Consider the following 16962-nt stretch of genomic DNA (forward strand, 5'->3'; position numbering starts at 1 on the left):
CCATCTATAAGTAATTCTCCTACACCATTGGCGACATTCTCATCTAGGTACGTTTGCATTATTAATGGCTGCTGGGACGTGAGGGGTCAGGAGTGAAGCTAGTGGCTTCATAAAAAACATTTTTGCAGTGCAAAGCACTACAGAATCCCTAAATCACCATTTCCACATTAACCAAGCCATGTTCTGCAGTCTTATTCGCATTGTATGATGATTCTCCACTGGAAGTTTGTTTCAGACTAAGATTAGGCTTAAAGGAATTCAAAGTTCTGTCATCGTTTACTCACTCACATTTCTTTGTTCCAAAACCATATAACGTCTTACTTCCATGAACACAAATAGAAGAACTTTTGAAGAATGTCCAAGCTGCTGTTTTATACAGCAAAAGCATGTTGTGACCTCAGTCTGTCAAGCTTCATACAGGACAAAAAAGCACCATAAATGTAGTTAAATGAGTTTTGTGTGAAGAACAGACGAAAAAACGAAAGAATCATTTAATTTAAACTACATTTATGTAACTTTTATGGTGCTTTTTTGTCCTTTTCCAAGCTTGACAGCCTGTGGTCACTGTCTGCTTTTGTTCTATAGAAAAGAGTGGCTTGAACATTCTGCTATACATATTTTGAACACGAAGAAAGAAAGTTATAGTTAAGAGTGAGTGAATGATGACTGTAAAATTATTGGGTGAACCAACCCTTAAAAACTGGTTTACCAGACAAAATGTATTGACTTGCATGGTGTACATTAACAGCGTGATCTGTTACATTTTCTAATATAGTTAAAAAGTGGTTATTTTGGGGGGTAGGGGTATGGTTAAGGGATCTAAGATGTCTAAAAAATAGTAAAAATGCAACTATAAAAATAAGTTTATAATATAAATGTCTACAAAATAGTACAAATTTAGCTATACTAATATATATATGGTCAGTACGTCCATATTGTATGTTTCAATGTCTGTCCAAATGTGCAAAAATGTATGTTTAAATTTTACATAACAATAGCTATGTATAATAATAGCATAAGGCTGATTTTTCCAACCTGGCCTCATGACAAATTCATAATAGTAGTAAGAGATGGCTAAATCATAAGAAATTTTATGAGTTTGCTCATACAAAAATGTACAACTTTTACTCTCGTAGAATCAATAAAACATTTTTTATTTTTTATTCTGAAGTCTAACCTATCCTTATCCAAACTTTATCCAAATTCTAAACCTAACCATGATTTTAAAAGGAAAATACATTTTGTGTACCACAGAAAAAAGTAAACATAGTGTTTGGAACGAGAAGAGGGAAATGTATTACAGATTATTGACATACATCAGTTGTTTGTATTGCATAAATACTGTATGGATTGAGTAACCACATTTTTTCAATGACGTTTCCTTTCTTAAAATAAAGTGTTGGATTGAAGACTAGCTAAAATTTGATGCCTGTATTGTATCGATTTGAAATTCTGTTTGTTGATTGGTTTTTTCGGGAATAAAAGTCATACCTTTTCGTACAAGCCAAGTCCTACAATATCTTTCAATTTCGCCACCTCATATGGACTGATCTCACAGTGAAATCAGAGACAGTAGGTTGACTTCTTTTGCTAAATTCGGTCTGTGCTCGAAATGTGAAACACTGTCCCCAGTGGTCAAAGCGGCAAGTGTTGTTGCCCATACTGACACGTGTGAGCTCCATTTTCCAGGTGTATTGTTCATGGAGGGGCACCAAAAGCTAGTTGTGAACCTCAACTTAACCATCAGTGGAGTAAAAATTTCATGTTAGGGGGAAAAATGCAACCTCTGATTCGCGCTTATCATTGATTATGTGGACGCAATTACTTCGTTTCAACACGGGATCTGATCCCTGGTCTCCCATGCTGCTGATGCAACACATTTCCGGTCACGCCACATGGGAAGGTAAACACGTTGGAGCCGATAAAATAATGTATTATATATGTTTTTCCATTAATTTACAGTAGCTCATCATTTCCACAAAAGATAAAACAGTTCAACCGGACTGTTGAAATGACCCTTTGTTGTCCCAAGAGGAAATTCCCACACTGCTTTACAAAGCCTCGCTGTGGCTACCTGTCCTGGGGACATTTGCAAGTTCGAATTGGTATTGACCATGAAAAGAAACTTGTGCCTTTTTCCTTTAGGGGCGTAGAGGAGAAAGAGAGACAGAAGAGTGTATCTGTCCTTCTTCATCAGTAGTCTCCTCTTGAGTATTGGCTCCCTCAGGTGCTAACTGTATGTCAGCACAATCAGCGGGGATTTGGTTTGGTGCCTCTTCAGACTCTCAATGGCTCTGCCTCGCCCATTCCATTGCCTCAAATCACACCCGCCTTAGGATGACCCTTATCGGCACCTGATAAAAATCCACCCTCAGCTGGGGAGATAAGAGAAAGAAGGAGGGAACGGGAAGAGAGGAGAGCATCTGTACGATTAGATAAAGGAGAGGCGCTCTTGACAGACTGAAGGACTTTTAGCCAGAGGATGTTTTCAATGCAAGTGTTCAGCGCTTGAGGCTTGAATGCTATTTCTTTAGAATAAAATGATTGTTGTAAGCAAAGGTTTTCTGGACTTGTGTCCTAAGGAAACGGACAGTTCTTTTTCAAATAAGAGAAGTGTTTACATGAGCAGACTGCCTCTGGCTTTCTCCCTTTAATTCCCTCTCTTTATATAGCCATTGGTTTTTGGGAGTATTCACCTTATGCGCCAGAAACAAGCGCACAGCCATCTTGAAGATTTCGTCTTTGAACTTCCAGTGTAGCGGTAGCTCTATAGATATCATTGGTGTTGATATCTAAGAGTAATTACCTGATGAAGTGGGTTTACAGGTTGAAGAGTTGCCAAAAGTTTTCATTTTCAAAATGTCTGGTGGCGCTTGTCAGTAATTCGACTGATTGGGGTTGATTTCAGGGCACATAGGCATTCGCACGCTACATGCCATTTCTCGTGTGATCCTGTGGACGAAAACGATGGTTGACCGTTGGAGGATCTTAACGTCATTGATTTACCTCTTGGCTCAATACAAAGAATACAAACGTCTAAGCTGTATGCTTTTCACTGTGTACATTGTATTCATGTATGAATGTTGACTGAGGCTTACACTTCTATTGTATTTTCATTTAGAGTGAACTATCCCTTTAAAATCTGGTGTGACTGCCTTATTGGGTGTCAGCACAGGGTGCATAAAAGATCCGGCAATCCAAAAATACAAACGTCAATACGCATCAGTATTCCTAACTCTTCATGCTGCACGCATACAGCCATGACATCATCCCCCTTTTCTCAGCGACTGACTCTTGCATGTGGTTTAACCTTGGCTCTGCAAGAGAGAGAGTAATTCTAACCTTAAAAACCTGCTGATTAAAGCTAGTTTGGAGGAATTCGATTCCGCTTAATGCCTTTGGCCCTCGCCCAGCCCTGACGACGGATCGCCATTAACATCCACGGACAGCATGTCTTTACTCAGGCGGAGACATGACCAGCACACACACACATGTGTGTCGGTACGGCCTGCTCCCATCAATTTCTCTGTGATCTGTCTCCGCTGATCAGCGTCAAACCACAGCATTGGTTTTTTTGGTGAACCGCCCGTGCCGGTGTTTTTCAGAGTGTCGTTTTAGCCCCTGATTTCTGCAGACGCAGCATCCTCTCATCCTGCCGTTATCTGTGCATGCTCATGGTCATTTGGTGCTGATATGAGGACAGTTTGATGATTTATTTAAGTGAAACTTTAGGTTAAAGTTCAGACGGATAAAGCAGATTTAGATCAACTCTTTTTATGCTTCAAATACACTGACTTGTTCAGCTGGTTCTGTACAACACTACTTGGCATTCTATTTCTGTCAGCAGCTTTAGATAGCAGTATAGAGCGTGAGTAGTTAGACAAATTCTGTGAAGTGCTGGTGTGTGCTACACTAGGTTCAGTGGACAATAGACTCAAAATGAAAAGGTAAAATTATACAGTTACATTTGTGCATATGGCAGATTTTTTTTCACATAGCAACTTCATTGATTGCATTCAAGGCATACATTTTATCAGTACATGCATTCCATGGGAATCAAACCCATATCCTTGGTGTTTCTAGTGCAGTGTTCTACCAGTTGAGCTATAGGATGTAAAATGCATATATGTAGAAAGATGTCCATAAGAGCACTAGGCACAAAGAGCACAAAGTTTTCTTGTTGAAAGTTGAATAGTAGATGTAGTAAATGTAAAAAATTGTAAATGTACAAAATGCAAAAAGTTATGTAAAAATAATGTCTTTAAACACATTTAATTAAACGCATACCAGTATACAAGTTTGTTGATGTTTGTTACGGTAGTGTAATACAGTATATCTGTTTTTCCCACTAGCAGTAGCAAACTGCTTCTCGCGAGTGTGAGCTTTGATGCGTTCAGAGATTGAAATTTCACCACCTATTGAAATAGTATGGTTATAGCACAACTTAGTGTTTTAGAGTAGCAAGTGCACATTTACAGTGAACACTGCGACAGTAAAAAAGCCATTATGGACTGGTAACATCCAGTGTCAGAAATTAACTTTTTACATTAAGGGGCAAAATATGGACCCTGGATTTGATTTTCAGGGGCATATTTGACCGTTTATGAGGAAAAAAAATTTCTTATTCCATTCCATTTAATTTAAAATATAAACTCACTTGTCCGTTTATGTCAAATACTTCAATTAGTTTAATCAGTTAATTAATACAAATTCTTTAAAATGTATTACCTCTTACCCTAAGAATTTAATCAACATCAATTCATATTTTATGCCATAATACAGTATGTGTAACTAGGACTATAATAGAATAATAAGATGGTTATCACATGCATGGATGCAAACTCTTAAGAGGTGAAAATGTCATAGCAGGTGTTCCAGATGTATATTTATATTATTTTTGTGTAATTTAAAGGGGCCATGTTTTATTTATTTTTTAGCATTTTATTTTATATTTATTTTTAAGTTCACTTTTAATACTAAAATCAGTTGCAGTTTCGTTTTCCAGATCATTTTCCACATTCTCTCTGATCCCTCAAATTAAACAGAAAGTTTATGCTACTATACCTTTAAGACCTCTATATGCAAATGGCTGCTTATGTTTGGCTAACCGCATTGCATGTAATATGAGTTACGAAAAACACCCAAGCCAAGTTGTTGAATACTAAATAGTCGTTAATATGTAAATCCGGGCTGCCATATGCTAATGTACTCAAGGTTGTGACATCAATATTGTGTCATATTTTAACTAGGGCTATAGTGTCTAATAATGAATTAGCAATGTACACTTAAGTTTCTCTTGCCAATAAAGTTTGATATGAATTGAAAATGCCCATTTATCCAAATTGTAATAACATATCCACTGATTTTATGGCATGATACTTGTATCAAAGATTAATACCTGTAAAAATGTGTCTAACTCAAAACGCAAAAAAAAAAAAAAACATAAACTAAAATAAGTGATGACTATACAATTTCTTGCAGGTTATTTGAGACAAAGTATAAAGTAAATATATTTATGATGAGTTTTTTAATGTTTGTTGTAATGTATCATGTATCATAATTTAATCACGATTAATCGCGATTAATCACAGAAAAATGTTATGATTAATTAGTTTAAAATGTTTTTATTGATTCCCCTTTTTCTCCCAATTTGGAATGCCCAATTCCCAATGTGTTTTAAGTCCTCATGGTGGAGTAGTGATTTGCCTCAGTCCAGGTGGCAGTGGATGAATCCCAGTTGCCTCAGCGTCTGAGACCGTCAACCCGCGCATCTTATCACGTGGCTTGTTGAGCGCGTTGCCATGGAGACATAGCGCGTGTGGAGGCTTCACGCCATCCACTGCAGCAACCATGCTCAACTCACCACGCACCCCACTAGCAATCGGGCCAGTTTGGTTGCTTAGGAGACCTGGCTGGAGTCACTCAGCACGCCCTGGGATTCAAACTAGCGAACTAGCGAGCTAGCGAGCTCCAGGGGTGGTAGCCAGCGTCTTTACCACTGAGCTACCCAGGCCCCCCACAGCCCTTGTTTTAACCCATTTCTTTCAATAAATGGTTTGTATTGTCTACATGGTACTCATTTCATAAGAGCAAGAAAAATCTTGTTATTTATTATATACTGTATGTTTTCTAGAAATTTCTCATCGTAATGTAACGAGTTTGGTGTGAGCCTCCTTTTTAGTCTTAACAAGGCCTCCTGGATATTTCAGTGTTGTCCTTGACATACAGTGTCATTGTAAATGTCAGCATATGATATGTCAATAATATTTTCAGAGGTTTGAGGTTCATGATTATTAAAAGTCCATGCAGTAAAATTAAAACTCCCTCCAAGTCTGCAAAATGCAAAAGCCCTATTGAGATATTTGCTTGCACTTTAGTGCAGTTATACCCAACTGAAAGGCACCTTGGCGTCTCTGTGTGTGTGTGTGTGTGTATGTGTGTGTGTGTGTGTGTGTGTGTATTACTGTGCGTAGGAGTGTCTCTCAGACACGACAGTGGCGTTGATCTAATCGTGTGAATGTAATTAGGCTTTAATTGCTTAGTGTGTGGCCTCCTGGCATCTGTCTAAGGCCCCAGACGGCAAATAATGCCCTCTGAAGCTGTCATCTCCTAATCTCACAGTTACCAAACACCTTTACATAATTCCCACTGGTACCAAACACCTCCGTATCAACTCCACACACCGCTGAAGGGGGAGGGGGGGTGTTGGGGTCAGTGGTAAATGTGACCAAATTTGCTACTATAAGAGAAACATGTGTTTTAATGCATGTTTAGCATGCTTGTGTGTATTTTACATGTACCAGTATGCAATTTATAATTGCGAGACAGTGTACATCCTGTGGCATTTTTTTTTTATTATGCTTATTACTGTGTGTGTGTGTGTGTGTGTGTGTGTGTGTGTGTGTGTGTGTGTGTGTGTGTGTGTGTGTGTGTGTGTGTGTGTGTGTGTGTGTGAGTGTGTGCGCGCATTGAGATTACATTCATTCCTGTAAAATTCAGCCATTGGAATGTACAATACAAGCCAAGACAACTCTCGTAGCTCAGTGCTGTAAATAGACTTACAGTTCCAGTTATCGACCAGCTATGAAGGACACTAGTTATATACACACACACACACACACACACATACACAGGAACAGAGGCAATGACAGCCACACAAATACACACACATAAAGTGAGTATGTAAAGATCACATCCCAATGGGGCCATTCATCTGTTTATAAAGAGATTCATATGAAATATGAATAATATATAATATATATCATATCATATGCTATCATATAATTTCATATAATATAAAATAAATCAGTGTTTACCTGATGTTTATGTATTTTTGTGGTGTTCAACTGATGATTATGCAGTTTATTCTCAGTTTTTAACTTATGGTTTGTGTAGTTTGTTGTGGTGTTTAACAGATGTTTGTGTTATTTATTCTGTGCACAAGTGATGTGTGTGTAATTTATTCCCAGTGTTTAATTGATGTTTGTGTAGTAGTTTGTTCTCAGTTTTTAACTTATGGTATGTGTAGTTTGTTGTTGTGTTTAATGTTGTGGTAGTTTATTCTGAGTGTTTAACTGATGTTTGTGTAGTTTGTTTTCAGTGTTTAATACAGTGCATTCAGAAAGTATTCAGACCCCTTCATTTTTCACATTTTGTTATGTTGCAGCCTTATGCTAAAATGCTTTAAAATATTTTATTTTAATTATTTCAGTCTACACTCCATACCCCATAATGACAAAGAAAAAACCAGATTGTATATAACTTTGCAAATTTATTAAAAATAAAAATCTGAAATATCACATAAGTATTCAGACCCTTTGCTATGACACTTGAAATTTAGCTTAAATGCATCCCATTTCTCTGGATCATCTTTGAGATGTTTCTACACTTTGATTGGAGTCCACCGGTGGCAAATAATATTGATTTGGACATGATTTGGAAAGGCACACACCTGTCAATATAAGGTCTCACAGCTGAAAATGCATATCAGAGCAAAAACCAAGCCAGGAGGTCAAAGGAACTGCCTGCAGAGCTCAGAGACAGGATTGTGTCTAGGCACAGATCTGGGAAAGGCTACAAAAAAATGTCGGCTGCATTAAAGGTTCCCAAGAGCGCAGTGGCCTCCATAATTCTTAAATGGATGAAGTTTGGGATAACCAGTACTCTTCCTAGAACTGCCCGCCCGGCCAAACTGAGCAATATTGGGAGAAGGGCCTTGGTAAGAGAGGTGACCAAGAACCCGATGGTCACTCTGGTTGAGCTCCAGAGATCATGCGTGGAGATGGGACAAACTTGCAGAAGGACAACCATCACTGCAACATTCCACCGATCTGGGCTTTATGGCAGAGTGGCCTGACGGAAGCCTCTCCTCAGTGCAAGACACAAAAAAGCACCTAAAGGACTCTCAGTCTGTGAGAAACAAGATTCTCTGGTCTGATGAAACAAAGATTGAACTGTTTGGCCTCAATTCCAAGCATCATGTCTGGAGGAAACCAGGCACCATTCATCACCTGTGCTTTTCAGCAGCAGGGACTGGGGGACTGGTCAGGGTTGAAGGAAAGCTGAATGCAGCAAAATACAGAGATATCATTAATGAAAACCTGATCCAGAATGCTCAGGACCTCAGACTGGGCCGAAGGTTTACCTTCCAGCATGACAATGACCCTAAGCACACAGCCAAGACAACGCAAGAGTGGCTTAGGGACAACTCTGTGAATGTCCTTGAGTGGCCCAGCCAGAGCCCGGACTTGAACCCAATCAAACATCTCTGGAGAGACCTGAAAATGGCTGTCCACCGATGGTCCCCAACCAACCTGACAGAGCTTGAGAGGATCTGCAGAGAAGAATGGCAGAAAATCCCCAAATCCAGGTGTTCAAAGCTTGTCGAATCATACCCAAAAAGATTTCAGGCTGTAATCGCTGCCAAAGGTGCTTCAACTAAATACTGAGTTAAGGGTCTGAATACTTACTGTATGTCAATCAATGTAATATTTCAGTTTTTTCTTTGTAATAAAATTGCTTAAGTTATCAAAAATCTGGTTTTTGCTTTGTCATTATGGGGTATGGAGTATAGACTGATGAGAAAAAAAATAATTTAAAGCATTTTAGCATAAGGCTGCAAGATAACAAAATGTGAAAAATATGAAAGGGTCTGAATATTTTATGAATGCACTGTATATGGCTTGTGTAGCAGATGATTGTGTTATTTATTCCCAGTGTTTAACTGATGCTTGTGGGGTTTATTCTCAGTGTTAAACTGATATTTGTGTAGTTTATTGTCAATGTTTAACTAACGTTTTGTGTAGTTTATTCTCAGTTTTTGATGAATAGTTTGTGTCATTTGTTGTTGTGTTTAACTGGTGTTTGTATTGTGTGTTGTTATAGTTTATTCACAGATTTTAAACAGTGTTTGTGCAGTTTATTCTCACTGTTTAACTATTGTTTTGTGTAGTTTATTTTTAGCATTTAGCATATGGTTTTGTAGTTTATTTTCAGTTGTTAACTGTTGGCTTCTGTAGGTTGTTGTGGTTTTTAACTGATGCTTGTGTACTTTATTCTCAGTGTTTAAGTGATGGTTTGTGTAGTTTATTCTCAGTGTTGAAAAGAGGATTTGTATTGTTTATTTTCAGTGTTTAACTTGTTTTTGTATTGTTTAATCTCAGTTGTTAACTGAAGGTTTGTGTAGTTTGTTATGGTGTTTAACAGATGTTTGTGTTATTTATTTTCAGTCTTTGATGCTTGTCTAGTTTATTCTCAGTTAACTGATGTTTGTGTAGTTTATTCTCAGTATTTAACATGGTTTGTTTAGTTTATTTTCAGTTGTTAACTGATGGTTTGTGTAGTTTATTTGTAGATTTTCTCCTCAGTGTTTAATGGTTTTTGTAGTTTGTTGTGGTGTGTTTGTGTAGTTTATTCTCAATGTTTAACTATTGTTCTTTGTAGTTTATTCTCAGTGTTTAACATGGTTTGTTTAGTTTATTTTCAGTTGTTAACTGATGGTTTGTGTAGTTTGTGGTGTTTAACTGACGCTTGTGTAGTTGGTTGTGTTTGAATGATGCATGTGTATTTTTTTCTGTGTTGAACTTATGTTTGTGTGTTTATTTGTAGATTTTCTCCTCAGTGTTTAATGGTTTTTGTAGTTTGTTGTGGTGTGTTTGTGTAGTTTATTCCCATTGGTTAACTGAGCATTTGAAGTTTGTTATCAGTTTTTAACTGATAGTTTCTGTACCTAGTTTATTCTCAGTGTTGAAATTAGTATTCATATAGTTTTTTCTCAGTGTTTAACTGTTGGTTTGCTTTATGTTTTGTTTCAGTGTCTATACGGCTGCTATGTCCACTCCTCCATCATTCCCACGTTCCACCGGCGCTGTTATTGGCTGCTTCAGGTAAGAGTCCTGCTCCTCTCCTCAGTGTGTTTAAACTCTGTTAGACAGCACATGAGTTCTATGATGATGCTTCAAAAGCATTATTTCCTCCACCACATACACAACTGAACAATTTGTTTTCAGTTGTGTTTGTGGTAGAGGAAATAATGCTTTGAAGCATCATCACAGAACTCTCTTTTCCTTTCCCTCTGTTAAATGCAAGAACAGTCAGAGAGCAGCAGTGGTAATTGAGGGGCATAAACAAGTTTGTCAGAGTATATTACCAACTAGAGATGCATGTTTAAGATGAGATCCTGCTATTGTACTGCAAACATCTGAGATATCTAACCACAGAGAGAGAGGAATGGATTTTCCCAGAAGGCTTCAAACATCAGCATCAAACAGTGAGCAAAATCCATCATGGAGACAGAAATTAAGAACTGTGTATGCCTTAAAAATGTAAAAATGCTGAAGTTTCTGTGATGGTTATGTTTAGGGGTAGGGTCAGGGATAGAAAGTCTAATTATTATTACAAAATATCATTTTAAAGTCAACGGAAAGTCCCCAACGTGATAGAACAGTAAAAAGCACTCTGCACAAGCACAAAGAACTCTGGCAAAATTAACACGGCAAACAAACGCCATCAATCACAGCTGACGGGCAATAATTCACTGCACGAGAAGCACACACACACACGCACACAGAAAAAGAAATGCAGTGAAAATGTTTTTAAAATGCAGACTTGCACACTGAAGATTTATGAATCTAACGTCACTAATGTCCACGTCATGGTGAAGGCGTCTCATTAAAGCACTGAAACCTGGAAACAACACATTTATGAAGTACAGTGTTGCTCGGGGCTAATGGATCCAACACGGTATTTCTCTCCAGCAGGAATACAGAAGAAACAACAGCAAAGTTGTTTCATGTTTTACCTGCTGTTGAGTTTCAAACACTAGACAGACAGTGGTGGAAGCAGCAAGTTGGGTTGAGAGATTAGTTTGACACCAATACAGGGTTCACACGGTCATGGAAATCCTGGAACTATCAGGAATTTTTAAAGTTGTGTTTTCCAGGGCTGGGATCTTAAAAGTCATGGAAAAGTCTTGAAGAGTTCTATAGTGAATATAATTGGTATCTAGTTACGCTTAGCTCTAAAATATTTCATCACTTTAATATCATCGTCTAGAGTAAACGTGTTCGCAAGCCCATTTCTGAGCAAATCCTTCTTTTGAGTCGGTTTCTTTTCAGTTAATGGGTCAGAATGGTGCTCTGAATGATTCATTGGCTGATCAGTCTGAATTAAAAATGAGATGCATAGGTCAAAAAGAGTGGGAACCCTGCAAATAATAAAAATCTCTCTATTATCTTAATAGTTAGAATGTTTCACCCAAAAATACTGTTTCAAACTTGTATGATTTTTGTACTTCCATTGAACACAAAACGAGATCTTCAACAGAATGTTCCTGCTGAAGTGAAGTCAAAACAAAAGTTCTAAGCAATTCAATTTTGTGCATTACATAAAGAACGCATCAACAGCATTTTTAATAGAGCTGCCAATCGATACATTTTTATCAAATTAATTACATGATATGAATAATGAATAATTCAATACAAAATGATCAGATAATTCTAAATAGTAAGATAAATAAATATAAATATAATATATATATATTATAAAAATAATAATTGAGATAATTAAAATGCATTACATTATTGTGGAAGACGAGTAAAGCATTGATGAGACAAAAAGTGGCTTTAGAAGGCCATATATTTCATTTCATATTATTGAACACAAGCTGATCATTGTCCTACAGACCACAAAAATGTATTTATTTTGCAATTGAACTCATCTATCTGTCAGAGATATACACCGATCAGCCACAACATTAAAACCACCTGTCTAATATTGTGTAGGTCCCCCTCATGCCGCCAAAACAGTGCCAACCCACATCTCAGAATAGCACAGAGTGGTTATCTGAGTTACCGTAGACTTTGTCAGTTTGAACCAGTCTGGCCATTCTCTGTTGACCTCTCTCATCAACAAGGCATTTCCATCCATAGAACTGCTGCTCACTGGATGTTTTTTGTTTTTGGCACAATTCAGAGTAAATTCTAGAGACTGTTGTGTGTGAAAATCCCAGGAGATCAGCAGTTACAGAAATACTCAAACCAGCCCATCTGGCACCAACAATCATGCCAAAGTCCTAATCACTGAGATCACATTTTTTCCTCATTCTGATGGTTGATGTGAACATTAACTGAAGCTCCTGACCCGTATCTGTGTGATTTTATGCACTGCACTGCTGCCACACGATTGGCTGATTAGATAATCGCATGGATGATGTTGGTGCCAGATGGGCTGGTTTGAGTATTTCTGTAACTGCTGATCTCCTGGGATTTTCACACACAACAGTCTCTAGAATTTACTTCAAATTGTGCCAAAAACAAAAAACATCCAATGAGCGGCAGTTCTGTGGATGGAAATGCCTTGTTGATGAGAGAGGTCAACAGAGAATGGCCAGACTGGTTCAAACTGACAAAGTCTACGGTAACTCAGATAACCACTCTGTACAATTGTGGTGAGAAGAATATCATCTCAGAATGCTATTCTGAGATGCGGGTTGGCGCTGTTTTGGCGGCATGAGGGGGACCTACACAATATTAGGCAGAAGGTTTTGATGTTGTGGCTGATCGTGTATATTTTTATAAGGGCATTTCTAAGGACGCATCAATGTACAGTATAAATGCATGAGACGAAACGCTTTGGTTGTGTCACTTTATAAACAGCATTTTAGGCCGCTGTGACAATTTAAACAGTTTGAAACAAGAAAAACACATCTCGAGATCACTGCATTCAGAATTGCGCTCCGTCCAGTTGTGTTTGAAGCAAAGAGCTTCCAAATATGGTTTGAATGCTAGTACATGTTCTCATCTTGTGCTATCGCTAGTGTAAAGCAAGCCTGAGACTGGTTTGTTCTGTACAGCTGTGCGTTGCCTTTCAGCTGAAGTTTCGCTTACTGCCTCCTACAGAAAACAGGTGATACTTCAAGCTTGAATTGCTCTTATGGAAGGAAAATTCCTTATTGTGATCCGGGGATGGGGCCGGATGTAGCCCACCCAAACGTGAGTCTTGCCCACCCAGTCAAAAATTTTGGAAACATGGTTTTAAAGTAAAAAAAAAAACAAAAACAAAATCCAATTTGTGCATTGGTTAAAAGCAATATGGGGGCGGGCTGTGTGTTGCAAACATTATGGGTGGGCTGCAGACTGCCCAACCAATCACAAAACAGCACAGGAAATGTGTAGTGTTTTTCTGTTTTTGTCATTGTCCGAAAGCAACGACACATTCAAGAAGTGGCTGCTGCAATCCAGAGAGTCCGAGACGTTACGCGAGCGACAACGGTAATAAGAGATATTTTTGTGCAATGCATAGGTTTTTAATGCCCATAAAGAAGCCTGGTGCTGTCTCAGTGTGCAGTGACCATGTGACTGCTGCTAATGTACCACTGGCTCCCTTTTATCGAATATCTCCCTGACTCCCTCTCCTTTCACAGCAGCTCCCCAAAATCATGCTGCGGGTGTTCGTGAAATACTGGACCTGAATTATAAAGTAGAGGTCTGCGTGGGATGGATTTTCAGACCCGCTCCCATGAGATTCTGTCCCACTCCCACAAATTTTTTGTAAATATTTTGTCTCGGCCCCATCTGCAACTTTTACGTTTTGTCCCGCTCCCACCCGCAAGCCCGCAGGTGGTGGTTTATGCAAATTTTTCAGTCCTGGTCCCCTAAGATTCTGTCCTGCTCTGGTATCTTTGTGTTTTTTTTTTTTTTTTTTTTTTTTTTTGACAATTCCCACCTCGAAAAAAAAAATCAACTGGAAAGAGAGAGAGAAAAAAAAAACAAGTTTTGTTATCACTCTAACATTGCCAAATATCTGATTGACCTTTGGTTGGTTTCAAAGTTTTGTTTGTACATTTCTTTAATAAACCCTGTGCCTGTAAATACTTTAGTTTTTGTTGGTCTTGCACAATAGACAAATAACACGAATAACACACTGTACCTTAAATACATTAAATAAATTTGAGGAATATCTATTTTGATATTTAGATATTTATATTTTGCTGGAGTCCCGCGAGTCATTTCTTTTTCCCGCTCCCGTGCACATATCATCCTGCGTCGCATTCTGTTGCGCCGGGTCCAATATTAGCTGATAGTACCGTACGTGATCATGATTCATAGCTGGATACAGTGTTTTGCGGGATGTGTGCTTCTGTTTCCCCTGTTGTTAATTCGGTGTTGATGAGAAATGCTGTCTCCTCGTGTCTTACGTCTCTTTTAAATACAAATTTTTACAATGCTGTGATAGTTTGTTGTTTATTGTTTGTCATTGCGCTTTAAACTACTCTATTTTTGCCATGAAAATAACCTTTGGTGCTTACATGGCATTACTTTCCATCCATCCATCCATCCATCCAAATTCTTGTGTTCCCTAAATTACTTTACACATAGTTTCAATGGTAAAAATATCAATACCCTTTGCTACCCTACAAAGGCCATACTCATTAACTAACAACTGAGAAAAATGGCTTGAATTATTTTGATGTGGATTTTGTAGTTACTGCATTTTCACACAATGGTTTCTCAGAATTTCAGCAAACAAGACAAACTCGTCTGTCACCGGACAAATCATAAGAGACCTGTTTCAGTCTGAACTCAATTTTGCGTTTTTCCTTTGTAGAGCATGATCATTGTTTATTACACTTCTGTCAAACAGAAAGAATTGTCATCATTTAATATAATATATAAGTACTTCTTTAAGCAGTTCCCATCTGTGACAATTTTAGGATCTTAATCGTATATGTTACTGTTCTCTCCATCTGATATATTTCCTTTCACTTCATCCTTATTTTCCTCCTTGATATTATTTCTCTCCACTCCATCCTTGCATTCGTGGGGACTCTAATTTGTCTTTGTAATTTGGTTTAAGGCTGTAATTCGAATTACTCTGAAAATGTAAAGTTGTCAGGGCCCACTTCAATCTTATGATTATATACAATGTCTATCAGTTTATTTATTTCAATATATTTTTTAATATGGGGAATAAGTGTAAAATATAGTTATATTGGGCCTTATGATCTTGACAATTACACCATGTCACAGCAATTAAAGACATTAAATTAGTAGTCTGAGTAACCCCCCCCCCCCCCCCATCCCTAATGCCCACCTATAATATCCCCCAGCCCACCCTAGCATAGCTGGCAGCAGCCGGCTCTGTCCAGGGACATGATTAATTGCATTAATTTATTTAACGTGTTGCTTTTTATGTAATTAATCGCAACAAATTAACGTGTTAAATCCACAGTCTAAATTGAGAGTTCATGGAAATTTGCAGCAAACTTGCCACAAATTTGCCACTGGTCATTTTCACATGCAATATTGCGGCAAATTGTCCATTGTTGCCAAAGGTTTCCTGCAGGTTCACCACCACCGGTGAAGAGCTGCAAACTTCTGGCAAACATTTGCGGCGAATCACAAGCTCATTTGCATCTGAAAATAATTTATGGCAATTTTGTGGCAAGTTTGTGCCTAGTTTGCCAGAACTCTAGATTTTTGTAAGGGATGAAAATATGAAAGACAATTATGAAACAAAACAAAAGTTCAATTTCAAGTTAGTCGGAGTGTACATATTTTTACCTGTAGCTAAAGAGATGCTCATGAACACAAGTTCCATTCAATTGAGGTGTTGACTACAGTAAAAGTAAACTACTCGGACTGTGGATCAACAACACATTTTGTTGATATATAATGCTTTATAAATATTTACTAGGGCTATTGATTTAACAAATTAATTTGGAGTGATTAATTAACGTGTTAAAAGAAATGACGCAATTGATCTAGTCCCCGGAACATAATAATAATAAGGAATATTCCTACCATCTAAGCAATTCAAGCTTGAAGTACCACCTGTTTTCAGCAGGGAGCAGTAAGCGAAACTCCAGCTGTACAGGCAACCATGCTCATGCTTGCTTGACACCAGCAACAGCACAAGATGAGGAGGCTTTCTTGACGCAGCGCAATTCTGAATGCAGGGGTCTCATGATGTTTTTCTAAGTGTCAAACTTCGTTTAACTTGTCACTCCAAACGCTCCAAAAGCATCAGTCTGATGCATGTGTATATTGACACGCCTTAGACAAACCCTTTAATCATAATATTATAATAAATCTGTTAATCTGATGTGATTGACAAATTCAAATGCAAAATTGCTGCGAACTGTAGGCCAATAATAGATGATTATTTCCATGTCATTATGTTCAATGATATGGAAATATATAATATATTGCATTCTAAAGCCACTTTTTGGATTGTCTTATCAGTGCTTTACTCATCTGCCACAATAATGTAATGCTTTTTAATTCTCTGAAAAATAAATATTATATTTATAATTATTGTAAAATATCTATTTATAGTTAATCATTATATAATGAATTTATTTATTTATTTGAGAGCCTTTCTTAGCAAACATTTATGTATGCAATTACAATTAATTGTATTAATTATTCAGCTCATTATGTAATCAATTTAATTTAAAATTGT

At 37.6% G+C, this 16962-nt stretch overlaps 1 protein-coding gene across 2 annotated transcripts in view; it reads left to right on the top strand.

The window, feature by feature from the left end:
* LOC127427844 (calmodulin-binding transcription activator 1-like) overlaps positions 1 to 16962 on the top strand; it is a 474573-nt gene that overhangs the window by 391711 nt on the left and 65900 nt on the right. For both annotated transcript variants that reach the window (XM_051675672.1, XM_051675673.1), the window contains one exon: positions 10314 to 10385. In XM_051675672.1, the coding sequence (XP_051531632.1) occupies positions 10314 to 10385 (72 nt within the window). The remainder of the gene's footprint in view (positions 1 to 10313; positions 10386 to 16962) is intronic.

Source organism: Myxocyprinus asiaticus, chromosome 37 (genome assembly GCF_019703515.2).
Source record: "Myxocyprinus asiaticus isolate MX2 ecotype Aquarium Trade chromosome 37, UBuf_Myxa_2, whole genome shotgun sequence".
Lineage (NCBI taxonomy): Eukaryota > Metazoa > Chordata > Actinopteri > Cypriniformes > Catostomidae > Myxocyprinus > Myxocyprinus asiaticus.